This window comes from Hyperolius riggenbachi, chromosome 10 (genome assembly GCF_040937935.1).
Source record: "Hyperolius riggenbachi isolate aHypRig1 chromosome 10, aHypRig1.pri, whole genome shotgun sequence".
Classification (NCBI taxonomy): Eukaryota; Metazoa; Chordata; class Amphibia; order Anura; family Hyperoliidae; genus Hyperolius; species Hyperolius riggenbachi.
The window spans coordinates 282,917,026-282,930,187 of record NC_090655.1 but is presented as its reverse complement, the minus strand read 5'-3'; the positions used below and the strand labels follow the sequence as shown (position 1 = coordinate 282,930,187).

At 52.6% G+C, this 13,162-nt stretch overlaps 2 protein-coding genes across 2 annotated transcripts in view; one reads left to right on the top strand and one right to left on the bottom strand.

Moving 5' to 3' along the window:
- Positions 1-13,162, bottom strand: part of LOC137537252 (uncharacterized) — a 1,269,057-nt gene that overhangs the window by 61,892 nt on the left and 1,194,003 nt on the right. The window lies entirely within an intron of this gene.
- Positions 1-13,162, top strand: part of LOC137535883 (uncharacterized) — a 242,496-nt gene that overhangs the window by 25,883 nt on the left and 203,451 nt on the right. The window contains 9 exon segments of the mRNA XM_068257761.1: positions 1,486-1,529; positions 1,617-1,660; positions 1,748-1,791; positions 1,879-1,922; positions 2,010-2,053; positions 2,141-2,184; positions 2,272-2,315; positions 2,403-2,446; positions 2,534-2,577. Coding sequence (XP_068113862.1) covers positions 1,486-1,529; positions 1,617-1,660; positions 1,748-1,791; positions 1,879-1,922; positions 2,010-2,053; positions 2,141-2,184; positions 2,272-2,315; positions 2,403-2,446; positions 2,534-2,577 — 396 coding nt within the window.

Genomic DNA, 13,162 nt, shown 5'->3' with positions numbered 1-13,162 from the left:
GTAGGTATCCTATAATAATGAAAGTGCAAGCAGTGCCCGTGTAAACCATATGCTAAAGGGACAAGAACAATCAAGCAGTGATGATCAGAGATTGCATATAGGGATCAGGACTGCGAGATAAATAGGGTGTATATACATACATATAGCACAAAAATTGATAGGAAGGGACAGCAAGGTGGATGATACATACCAAAAAATGCACATACAACAAGATATTATTGTCAAAAATTGTATAAACTTTATTAGTATCCAAGTATAAAAAATATTTAAAAATTGCCCAGATCTCAATACCTAACTACCCTCTAACTACCGGATGGGAGCTCCCTTCATACATGCCAGCCACACATACCAGTCAGCAGAGCCCTTTGAATGCGTGCACTGAGGTGCACCTCAGTGCACAAGATGGTGGATCACACCTTAGTTGAGGATATGAATTCAAATGGAGATTCCTCCTCACATATTGCTCAAACGGATGTTTAAATAAAGATCACAGGTGTATCATATTGCATTGTTCGAATGTTAAATTCACTCCACTTCTCCAGTGATTCCTGATTAAAGAGATTCCAGCTCAAACAAACAGCATATAACAGATGAGAAAGTGGCTCAAATAGCAAAGTGTGACAAGTTGGCATCACAAGAGCATTAGTGCCAGCAACAGTCATATAAACTTCCGTTCAGCTGGATGCAACACACTGGCATATGGCATAAAGCACATGAGTCTCCTTATGCAATGAGAGCACGCCAAACAAACAATGTTAGCAAGCAGCAAGCGTGGCACGCTGTTAGTATGCAGACATATATTGGCTGAATATGTCCTGTACCGGCAAGTGTGGCTTCAATCAGGCAGGAGTCTCTCAGCAAACAGTACCTCGGTGGTGACCCTCCAGCCAAGTATGCTGTATGTTGTCTCGATCTCCAGGCTCCAAGGTACCCTCAAGTCAGGGAGGTAGTGGTGTGACGATGTCCGTTCCCTCAGGACATATACCGGTGCTGAAGGTCCCAGCAGTGTTGGAGTGAGGGAGGTGGGAGGCTCACTGGATGCTCCACGTGTGGCTTCAAAGCACCACTTCCTCAGGAGGCTCCAGAGCGTTTAGATAAAGATGGTTATACTTGTTCATGGTGGTGCGGCTCATCTGTCCAGGTCCTCTTTTTGATCATTAGTGTCATGAATGTATGATGGAAGAGATTCCACAAGGAGGAGCAAATAACCCCATCTATGTACTTACGTAGCTGCTCTGTCAGACACCCATTACCAGACACAACTGGTCTCCCCAGGGGAGGTGTCTGTCCCTTTATGCACTTTAGGTAGTGCATAGAAAGTATCTGCTACTGAAGCCTCAACAGATTGTTTTAGGGGGGGAGGGGGGGAATCCGTTTTATAAATTGCGCCTCTCCCACAGCTTTCTGTTATAATGCGATCCGAGGCATTGTGGCATCTCACAGTGGGCTCTGTGTAAGGACCTCATACTGTGCCCCATTGTCCAGACCAGAGCAGCGGCACGCAGATCCGGCGCCGGAACGAGCAAGAGGTAAGTCCCGCCCACTACCAGCCACCTGCACGTTAGTTCTCACAGTGGGCTCTGTGTACTGACCTCATACTATGCCCCATTGTCCAGACCAGAGCAGCGGCACGCAGATCCGGTGCCGGAACGAGCAAGAGGTAAGTCCCGCCCACTACCAGCCACCCGCACGTTAGTTCTCACAGTGGGCTCTGTGTACTGACCTCATACTGTGCCCCATTGTCCAGGCCAGAGCAGCGGCACGCAGATCCGGCGCCGGAACGAGCAAGAGGTAAGTCCCGCCCACTACCAGCCACCCGCACGTTAGTTCTCACAGTGGGCTCTGTGTAAGGACCTCATACTATGCCCCATTGTCCAGACCAGAGCAGCGGCACGCAGATCCGGCGCCGGAACGAGCAAGAGGTAAGTCCCGCCCACTACCGGCCACCTGCACGTTAGTTCTCACAGTGGGCTCTGTGTAAGGACCTCATACTATGCCCCATTGTCCAGACCAGAGCAGCGGCACGCAGATCCGGCGCCGGAACGAGCAAGAGGTAAGTCCCGCCCACTACCGGCCACCTGCACGTTAGTTCTCACAGTGGGCTCTGTGTACTGACCTCATACTGTGCCCCATTGTCCAGACCAGAGCAGCGGCACGCAGATCCGGCGCCGGAACGAGCAAGAGGTAAGTCCCGCCCACTACCAGCCACCCGCACGTTAGTTCTCACAGTGGGCTCTGTGTAAGGACCTCATACTGTGCCCCATTGTCCAGACCAGAGCAGCGGCACGCAGATCCGGTGCCGGAACGAGCAAGAGGTAAGTCCCGCCCACTACCAGCCACCCGCACATTAGTTCTCACAGTGGGCTCTGTGTACTGACCTCATACTGTGCCCCATTGTCCAGACCAGAGCAGCGGCACGCAGATCCGGCGCCGGAACGAGTAAGAGGTAAGTCCCGCCCGCTGCCAGCCACCCGCACGTTAGTTCTCACAGTGGGCTCTGTGTAAGGACCTCATACTATGCCCCATTGTCCAGACCAGAGCAGCGGCACCCAGATCCGGCGCCGGAACGAGCAAGAGGTAAGTCCCGCCCACTGCCAGCTGCCCGCACGTTAGTTCTCACAGTGGGCTTTGTGTACTGACCTCATACTATGCCCCATTGTCCAGACCAGAGCAGCGGCACCCAGATCCGGCGCCGGAACGAGCAAGAGGTAAGTCCCGCCCACTGCCAGCTGCCCGCACGTTAGTTCTCACAGTGGGCTCTGTGTACTGACCTCATACTATGCCCCATTGTCCAGACCAGAGCAGCGGCACGCAGATCCGGCGCCGGAACGAGCAAGAGGTAAGTCCCGCCCACTGCCAGCTGCCCGCACGTTAGTTCTCACAGTGGGCTCTGTGTACTGACCTCATACTATGCCCCATTGTCCAGACCAGAGCAGCGGCACCCAGATCCGGCGCCGGAACGAGCAAGAGGTAAGTCCCGCCCACTGCCAGCTGCCCGCACGTTAGTTCTCACAGTGGGCTCTGTGTACTGACCTCATACTGAGCCCCGTTGTCCAGAAGGTTCAGAGACATCTTCCTATATCCCTCTCTATCCATAGTGACCACATTTCCACCTTTATCGGCAGGTGTTACCACAATGGTCTCCCATGCAATTCACTTTTACTCCCAAGTTTTCTCCTGGGTGATATTTTCATACCTTGTCAGTAAAATGCATTTTACACCACCAGCAAGTGAGAAAATACAATAATTGTGACAGTACTTTTTTATCTACTTTTTTGATACTGATTAATTGCAAAGCACTCAAACGTTATTGTAAAAAGAAGTTGAAGAATTATCTCTCAGGAGAAAAAGTAAATTGCAAATGGGCCTTTCTGTGTTAGTTCTCCCAGGACCATCCTTTCACAAATTGTGAGGTTCTCGTGTCTCTTATATCCCCCTCTATGTGTCTTTTTTCCAAGAGGTTTTACATCCTGTGTCACCATATTCACAAAGGTTTGTAAATAGGAGAATTGTGTCAGTTGCCAACTGCCCACTCCGCCTCCCATCATTAGAGACGCAAGGTCTGCGAGTGCCTGTGTCTCTGACTGCATAGCTCTTCTCTCTATGGTGAAGGTCTTACATCCTGTGTCACCATATTCACAAAGGTTTGTAAATAGGAGAATTGTGTCAGTTGCCAACTGCCCACTCCGCCTCCCATCATTAGAGACGCAAGGTCTGCGAGTGCCTGTGTCTCTGACTGCATAGCTCTTCTCTCTATGGTGAAGGTTTTACATGCAGAGAGAGAAATCTCTTTCACCCATTCAAAGCAACTTAATCAGTTCTTGGTACAAAAGGACAAACCTTTATCAAGGATCTCCATTTGGCCGGGGATAAGGGACCGGGGATTAGGGGTGCGGCAACATACAATATCTCCCTCTACCACCAGCCTGTGGGGTCCCCCCTCTTTTTCCCTGTGTATCCCCCTTTTTCCTGATTGCTCAGTTTGTGTGGGTGAGCCTCTCTGTGACCAGCTGCACACTTTGGGGTTGATTCATTAAGTGGCGCTGTTACAGCAGGGTGAGATACAGGGCAGCATGGCGATTTATATGCAGCACTCGCATGCTATGCACGGTAGTGCTGCGTGGCGTGTGTTGCTAAGTTACGGGTGCTCCTTCTACACGCGCTCCTACAAGGTGCCTCGCTCTCTTTCACGTAGCACAAGGTGTGAAGTATCGTGACCGCGATACTTCACTGGCGTGGCTGCTACTACGTTAGCGTAGCGTGCGAGCAGAGCCGGATTTACCATAAGGCAGAGTAGGCACGTGCCTACAGGCGCCTGATGATAAAAAGGCGGCTTACTCCCCTCCCTGAGCGCCTTCTTTCCTCATTCCTTATGCATAAGAGTGCTCTTGGCATTCCACTGATGAGATCTCCCTTCAGTCAGGGGCACCTCTAGCTAGTTAATACTGAGCTTCATCTGGCTACCTAATACTTTGGGGAACCTCTAGTTACTTAATACTGAGGGTACTTCCGATTACCTTCTACTAAGGAGCACCTGTAGCAACCTATGACAGGCAAGGGAAGTAAGGGAGAAGTGACAGCTGGGTCAGCCAGCACACCTGTGGTGGAGTACATGTGAAATCGGCGCCGGTAGACTTGGGTGCAGGATACAGCCGGTATATGGCTGATCCTGCTTCTGCACAAGTCCAGGCCGTTTTAATTACTATTCCCCCTCCAGGCCGCCATGGATAGTGGGGGAATGAAATAATTCGGCTTCCAGTGATTGCTGGAAGCCGAATTATTCTGTTTTTTAAGCAACGTTACTCACTGAGCGCCACTATAGACTGATTCCCATTACAGTCTATGGCGGCGCTGGCTGCGCCCAAATCTAGCAGCACTGAAAAGCACTGCTCCGCTGTGGTGCAGTTTGCTGGGGGTTTGTAGGATCATGGAGGGGGAAGTCTATTGTGCCAGGATATCTGTGCCTATAGGCTCCAGTGAGGTAAATCCGGGCCTTCATGTGAGGGCTGTATTTAAGTCACAATGCTGCCATTTAACTCACGCTGCTGTAGCAACACCAGTTAAAGAGACACTGAAGTGAAAAAAATATATATGATATAATGAATTGGTTGTGTACTATGATTAATTACTAGAAGATTAGCAGCAAAGAAAATATTCCCATATTTTTTTTTCAGGTATATAGTGTTATTTCTAACATTGCATCATTCTATAACGTGCAGATTACACAACACTCAGCATTCAAAATGATTCTTTCAGAGCAGTCTGTGAACTAATGACCTCTCCTCTGGCAGAGAAAAAGTAAATAGTTCAATAACAGTTGAGATAATAAAAGTCAGAAAACAGCCCTCTCCACAACTTTGAAAGTCGTAGAGCTTAATGGCTTTTTTGCATAGAGATAACAACTGGAGTTTCTCAACTCTTCCTGTACTGGAAACAATTAGACTGATGTATCTGATCTTAATGTTTTATTTCTTAGCTGTACTACACATACAAATCATAATATCATCTTTTTTTTTCGCTTCAGTGTCTCTTTAATGAATCAACCTCAGTGTGTGTTTTCTAGAAGAACCTTGTGGTTTGGCCACTAGTGAGGGATCTGGGGCCGCTGGTGGTTGGCAGTCCTTTGGTTTTCTCCTCGGTTTGCTTTTTTTAGGGGGGTCTACTTCTACTTCTGCCTGCAGCGGACGTCTATAGGGGTTTTTGTCTCCCCCATATTCCTGTGCTGCGGACAGGTAAATGTGTTTTGTATCAAGTTTGGCCTCACTGACTGTTTTTCCTTTGCATGCAATTCTGGCAACTCACCACTAGATGGCAGCAGATAACGATCTGTAATTATGTTTGTGCGAATGTATTTTGCAGCCTTATGTTCACCACATAATTGTGTTCTGACTATTTTCCTGTGTACAGAGGTATAAAACTCCTTTACATCAGCTCATTGCCCACACTACATGACTTTTACATAGTAAGGGCAGATAGTACGATGTATGGATACATCCTGCCAGTCTACAAAATGGCGACCCCAGCCTCACACGTGCATGTATGATGTCATGATGCCATCGCCCACTGGCTGCCATTACCCAGAAGTCCCTGAGAGCGTGTGTGCTGTACACATGGCAGATGCAGAGGTGCTCAATTATGAGATTCCATTGTTACAGGTAAGCCTGATTCATTTATCACCCGCACCCCAGCACCTTCTACTCCTGATGGGCATTATAGCACACCTGAAGTGACAGCAACATGGAGGCTGACATATGTATTTCCTCTTATACAATGCAGATTACCTGGCTATCCTGCTGATCCCCTGCCTATCATACATTTTATCCATAGCCCATGAACAAGCATGCAGCAGATCAGGTGCTCTGACTGAAGTGTGATTAGATTTGCTGCTTGCTTGTTTCACGTGTGTGATTCAGACACCACTGCAGCCAAAGAGATCAGCAGGACAGCCAGGCAACTGGCAATATTTAACAGGAAATAAATATTGTAGCCGCCGTATACCCCTCACTTCATGTGTATTTTAAAGGGAACCAGAGATGAACGAGTCCCTATAAAATATACATACCTGGGGCTTTCTCCGGCCTAATCACTCCCACGGTGTCCTCTTCTTCCTCTCCGTTCACCCACAATTGGCCCTGGAAAGTCCTCCTGTCCGGGGCCAACTGTGCATGTGCGGCCCGGCCGGCGCACGCTCCCTCTGCATTCATGTCGCCTGCACAGTACTCTCCCTCTGCATTCATGTCGCCTGCACAGTACGCTCCCTCTGCATTCATGTCGCCTGCACAGTACGCTCCCTCTGCATTCATGTCGCCTGCACAGTACGCTCCCTCTGCATTCATGTCGCCTGCACAGTACACACCCTCTGCATTCATGTCGCCTGCACAGTACGCTCCCTCTGCATTCATGTCGCCTGCACAGTACGCTCCCTCTGCATTCATGTCGCCTGCACAGTACGCTCCCTCTGCATTCATGTCGCCTGCACAGTACGCTCCCTCTGCATTCATGTCTCCTGCACAGTACGCTCCCTCTGCATTCATGTCGCCTGCACAGTACGCACTCTCTGCATTCATGTCGCCTGCACAGTACGCTCCCTCTGCATTCATGTTGCCTGCACAGTACGCACCCTCTGCATTCATGTCGCCTGCACAGTACGCTCCCTCTGCATTCATGTCGCCTGCACAGTACGCTCCCTCTGCATTCATGTCGCCTGCACAGTACGCTCCCTCTGCATTCATGTCGCCTGCACAGTACGCTCCCTCTGCATTCATGTCTCCTGCACAGTACTCTCCCTCTGCATTCATGTCGCCTGCACAGTACTCTCCCTCTGCATTCATGTCGCCTGCACAGTACGCTCCCTCTGCATTCATGTCGCCTGCACAGTACGCTCCCTCTGCATTCATGTCGCCTGCACAGTACGCTCCCTCTGCATTCATGTCTCCTGCACAGTACTCTCCCTCTGCATTCATGTCGCCTGCACAGTACTCTCCCTCTGCATTCATGTCGCCTGCACAGTACGCTCCCTCTGCATTCATGTCGCCTGCACAGTACGCTCCCTCTGCATTCATGTCGCCTGCACAGTACGCTCCCTCTGCATTCATGTCTCCTGCACAGTACGCTCCCTCTGCATTCATGTCTCCTGCACAGTACGCTCCCTCTGCATTCATGTCGCCTGCACAGTACGCACCCTCTGCATTCATGTCGCCTGCACAGTACGCTCCCTCTGCATTCATGTTGCCTGCACAGTACGCTCCCTCTGCATTCATGTCGCCTGCACAGTACGCTCCCTCTGCATTCATGTCGCCTGCACAGTACGCTCCCTCTGCATTCATGTCGCCTGCACAGTACGCTCCCTCTGCATTCGTGTCGCCTGCACAGTACGCTCCCTCTGCATTCGTGTTGCCTGCACAGTACTCTCCCTCTGCATTCATGTCTCCTGCACAGTACGCACCCTCTGCATTCATGTCTCCTGCACAGTACGCACCCTCTGCATTCATGTCTCCTGCACAGTACGCTCCCTCTGCATTCATGTCACCTGCACAGTACGCTCCCTCTGCATTCATGTTGCCTGCACAGTACTCTCCCTCTGCATTCATGTTGCCTGCACAGTACTCTCCCTCTGCATTCATGTTGCCTGCACAGTACGCTCCCTCTGCATTCATGTCGCCTGCACAGTACGCTCCCTCTGCATTCATGTCGCCTGCACAGTACGCTCCCTCTGCATTCATGTCGCCTGCACAGTACGCACCCTCTGCATTCATGTCGCCTGCACAGTACGCTCCCTCTGCATTCATGTCGCCTGCACAGTACGCTCCCTCTGCATTCATGTTGCCTGCACAGTACGCTCCCTCTGCATTCATGTTGCCTGCACAGTACGCTCCCTCTGCATTCATGTTGCCTGCACAGTATGCTCCCTCTGCATTCATGTTGCCTGCACAGTACGCTCCCTCTGCATTCATGTCTCCTGCACAGTACGCTCCCTCTGCATTCATGTTGCCTGCACAGTACGCTCCCTCTGCATTCATGTCGCCTGCACAGTACGCACCCTCTGCATTCATGTCGCCTGCACAGTACGCACCCTCTGCATTCATGTCTCCTGCACAGTACGCTCCCTCTGCATTCATGTCGCCTGCACAGTACGCTCCCTCTGCATTCATGTCGCCTGCACAGTACGCACCCTCTGCATTCATGTCGCCTGCACAGTACGCACCCTCTGCATTCATGTCGCCTGCACAGTACGCTCCCTCTGCATTCATGTCGCCTGCACAGTACGCTCCCTCTGCATTCATGTCGCCTGCACAGTACGCTCCCTCTGCATTCATGTCGCCTGCACAGTACGCTCCCTCTGCATTCATGTCGCCTGCACAGTACGCTCCCTCTGCATTCATGTCGCCTGCACAGTACGCTCCCTCTGCATTCATGTCGCCTGCACAGTACGCTCCCTCTGCATTCATGTCGCCTGCACAGTACGCTCCCTCTGCATTCATGTCGCCTGCACAGTACGCACCCTCTGCATTCATGTCGCCTGCACAGTACGCTCCCTCTGCATTCATGTCGACTGCACAGTACTCTCCCTCTGCATTCATGTCGCCTGCACAGTACGCTCCCTCTGCATTCATGTCTCCTGCACAGTACGCTCCCTCTGCATTCATGTCTCCTGCACAGTACGCTCCCTCTGCATTCATGTCGCCTGCACAGTACGCACTCTCTGCATTCATGTCTCCTGCACAGTACGCTCCCTCTGCATTCATGTCTCCTGCACAGTACGCTCCCTCTGCATTCATGTCGCCTGCACAGTACGCTCCCTCTGCATTCATGTCGCCTGCACAGTACGCTCCCTCTGCATTCATGTCGCCTGCACAGTACGCTCCCTCTGCATTCATGTCTCCTGCACAGTACGCTCCCTCTGCATTCATGTCGCCTGCACAGTACGCTCCCTCTGCATTCATGTCGCCTGCACAGTACGCACCCTCTGCATTCATGTCGCCTGCACAGTACGCACCCTCTGCATTCATGTCGCCTGCACAGTACGCTCCCTCTGCATTCATGTCGCCTGCACAGTACGCTCCCTCTGCATTCATGTCGCCTGCACAGTACGCTCCCTCTGCATTCATGTCTCCTGCACAGTACGCTCCCTCTGCATTCATGTCTCCTGCACGGTACGCTCCCTCTGCATTCATGTCGCCTGCACAGTACGCTCCCTCTGCATTCATGTCGCCTGCACAGTACGCTCCCTCTGCATTCATGTCTCCTGCACAGTACGCTCCCTCTGCATTCATGTTGCCTGCACAGTACGCTCCCTCTGCATTCATGTCGCCTGCACAGTACGCACCCTCTGCATTCATGTCGCCTGCACAGTACGCACCCTCTGCATTCATGTCTCCTGCACAGTACGCTCCCTCTGCATTCATGTCGCCTGCACAGTACGCTCCCTCTGCATTCATGTCGCCTGCACAGTACGCACCCTCTGCATTCATGTCGCCTGCACAGTACGCACCCTCTGCATTCATGTCGCCTGCACAGTACGCTCCCTCTGCATTCATGTCTCCTGCACAGTACGCTCCCTCTGCATTCATGTCGCCTGCACAGTACGCTCCCTCTGCATTCATGTCGCCTGCACAGTACGCTCCCTCTGCATTCATGTCGCCTGCACAGTACGCTCCCTCTGCATTCATGTCGCCTGCACAGTACGCTCCCTCTGCATTCATGTCGCCTGCACAGTACGCTCCCTCTGCATTCATGTCGCCTGCACAGTACGCTCCCTCTGCATTCATGTCGCCTGCACAGTACGCTCCCTCTGCATTCATGTCGCCTGCACAGTACGCTCCCTCTGCATTCATGTCGCCTGCACAGTACGCACCCTCTGCATTCATGTCGCCTGCACAGTACGCTCCCTCTGCATTCATGTCGACTGCACAGTACTCTCCCTCTGCATTCATGTCGCCTGCACAGTACGCTCCCTCTGCATTCATGTCTCCTGCACAGTACGCTCCCTCTGCATTCATGTCTCCTGCACAGTACGCTCCCTCTGCATTCATGTCGCCTGCACAGTACGCACTCTCTGCATTCATGTCTCCTGCACAGTACGCTCCCTCTGCATTCATGTCTCCTGCACAGTACGCTCCCTCTGCATTCATGTCGCCTGCACAGTACGCTCCCTCTGCATTCATGTCGCCTGCACAGTACGCTCCCTCTGCATTCATGTCTCCTGCACAGTACGCTCCCTCTGCATTCATGTCGCCTGCACAGTACGCTCCCTCTGCATTCATGTCGCCTGCACAGTACGCACCCTCTGCATTCATGTCGCCTGCACAGTACGCACCCTCTGCATTCATGTCGCCTGCACAGTACGCTCCCTCTGCATTCATGTCGCCTGCACAGTACGCTCCCTCTGCATTCATGTCTCCTGCACAGTACGCTCCCTCTGCATTCATGTCGCCTGCACAGTACGCTCCCTCTGCATTCATGTCGCCTGCACAGTACGCTCCCTCTGCATTCATGTCGCCTGCACAGTACGCTCCCTCTGCATTCATGTCGCCTGCACAGTACGCTCCCTCTGCATTCATGTCTCCTGCACAGTACGCACCCTCTGCATTCATGTCGCCTGCACAGTACGCTCCCTCTGCATTCATGTCTCCTGCACAGTACGCTCCCTCTGCATTCATGTCTCCTGCACAGTACGCTCCCTCTGCATTCATGTCTCCTGCACAGTACGCTCCCTCTGCATTCATGTCTCCTGCACAGTACGCTCCCTCTGCATTCATGTCTCCTGCACAGTACGCTCCCTCTGCATTCATGTCTCCTGCACAGTACGCTCCCTCTGCATTCATGTCTCCTGCACAGTACGCTCCCTCTGCATTCATGTCTCCTGCACAGTACGCTCCCTCTGCATTCATGTCTCCTGCACAGTACGCTCCCTCTGCATTCATGTCTCCTGCACAGTACGCTCCCTCTGCATTCATGTCTCCTGCACAGTACGCTCCCTCTGCATTCATGTCTCCTGCACAGTACGCTCCCTCTGCATTCATGTCTCCTGCACAGTACTCTCCCTCTGCATTCATGTCGCCTGCACAGTACGCTCCCTCTGCATTCATGTCGCCTGCACAGTACGCTCCCTCTGCATTCATGTCGCCTGCACAGTACGCTCCCTCTGCATTCATGTCGCCTGCTCAGTACGCTCCCTCTGCATTCATGTCGCCTGCACAGTACGCTCCCTCTGCATTCATGTCGCCTGCACAGTACGCACCCTCTGCATTCATGTCGCCTGCACAGTACGCACCCTCTGCATTCATGTCGCCTGCACAGTACGCTCCCTCTGCATTCATGTCGCCTGCACAGTACGCTCCCTCTGCATTCATGTCTCCTGCACAGTACGCTCCCTCTGCATTCATGTCTCCTGCACAGTACGCTCCCTCTGCATTCATGTCGCCTGCACAGTACGCTCCCTCTGCATTCATGTCGCCTGCACAGTACGCTCCCTCTGCATTCATGTCGCCTGCACAGTACGCTCCCTCTGCATTCATGTCGCCTGCACAGTACGCTCCCTCTGCATTTATGTCGCCTGCACAGTACGCTCCCTCTGCATTCATGTCGCCTGCACAGTACGCTCCCTCTGCATTCATGTCGCCTGCACAGTACGCTCCCTCTGCATTCATGTCGCCTGCACAGTACGCTCCCTCTGCATTCATGTCGCCTGCACAGTACGCTCCCTCTGCATTCATGTCGCCTGCACAGTACGCTCCCTCTGCATTCATGTCGCCTGCACAGTACGCTCCCTCTGCATTCATGTCGCCTGCACAGTACGCTCCCTCTGCATTCATGTCGCCTGCACAGTACGCTCCCTCTGCATTCATGTCGCCTGCACAGTACGCTCCCTCTGCATTCATGTCGCCTGCACAGTACGCTCCCTCTGCATTCATGTCGCCTGCACAGTACGCTCCCTCTGCATTCATGTCGCCTGCACAGTACGCTCCCTCTGCATTCATGTCTCCTGCACAGTACGCTCCCTCTGCATTCATGTTGCCTGCACAGTACGCTCCGGGACGAGAGTGAGACAGGGGAGCGCGCCTGGCCGGACTGCACATGCGCAGTTGGCCCTGGACCAGAGGATATTCCAGAGCCAATTGTGAGCGAACAGAGAGGAAGAAGAGGGCACCGTGGGAGTGATCAGGCTGGAGGTGTTGGAGGAAGCCCCAGGCAAGGGCGTAATAATAAGGGCTGCAAGCCATGCAGCCACGGGGGAGCCCGGGGGAGCACATTTGAAATCGGCGCCGGTAGACTTGGGTGCAGGATACAGCGGTATATAGCTGATCCTGCTTTTGCACAAATCCGGGCCGATTTAATTACTATTCCCCCTCCAGGCCGCCATGGATAGTGGGGGAATGAAATAATTCGGCTTCCAGCGATAGCTGGAGGCTGAATTATTATGTTTTTAAGCAACCTCGGCTCCGTCTTCTGACGGAGCCGACGTTACTCACTGAGCGCTGCAATAGGAATGATTCCTATTGCAGTCTATGGAGGCGCCGGCTGCGCCCAAATCTAGCAGCGCTGAAAAGCACTGCTCCGACCCCGGGGCCCCTTAGGGGCCCACTCATGGCCATTTTGGGGGTCAGGAGGGGTTTCAGAATGAGGGGAAAGCATTGGACATCAATGGGGAGAGAGGGCAGTC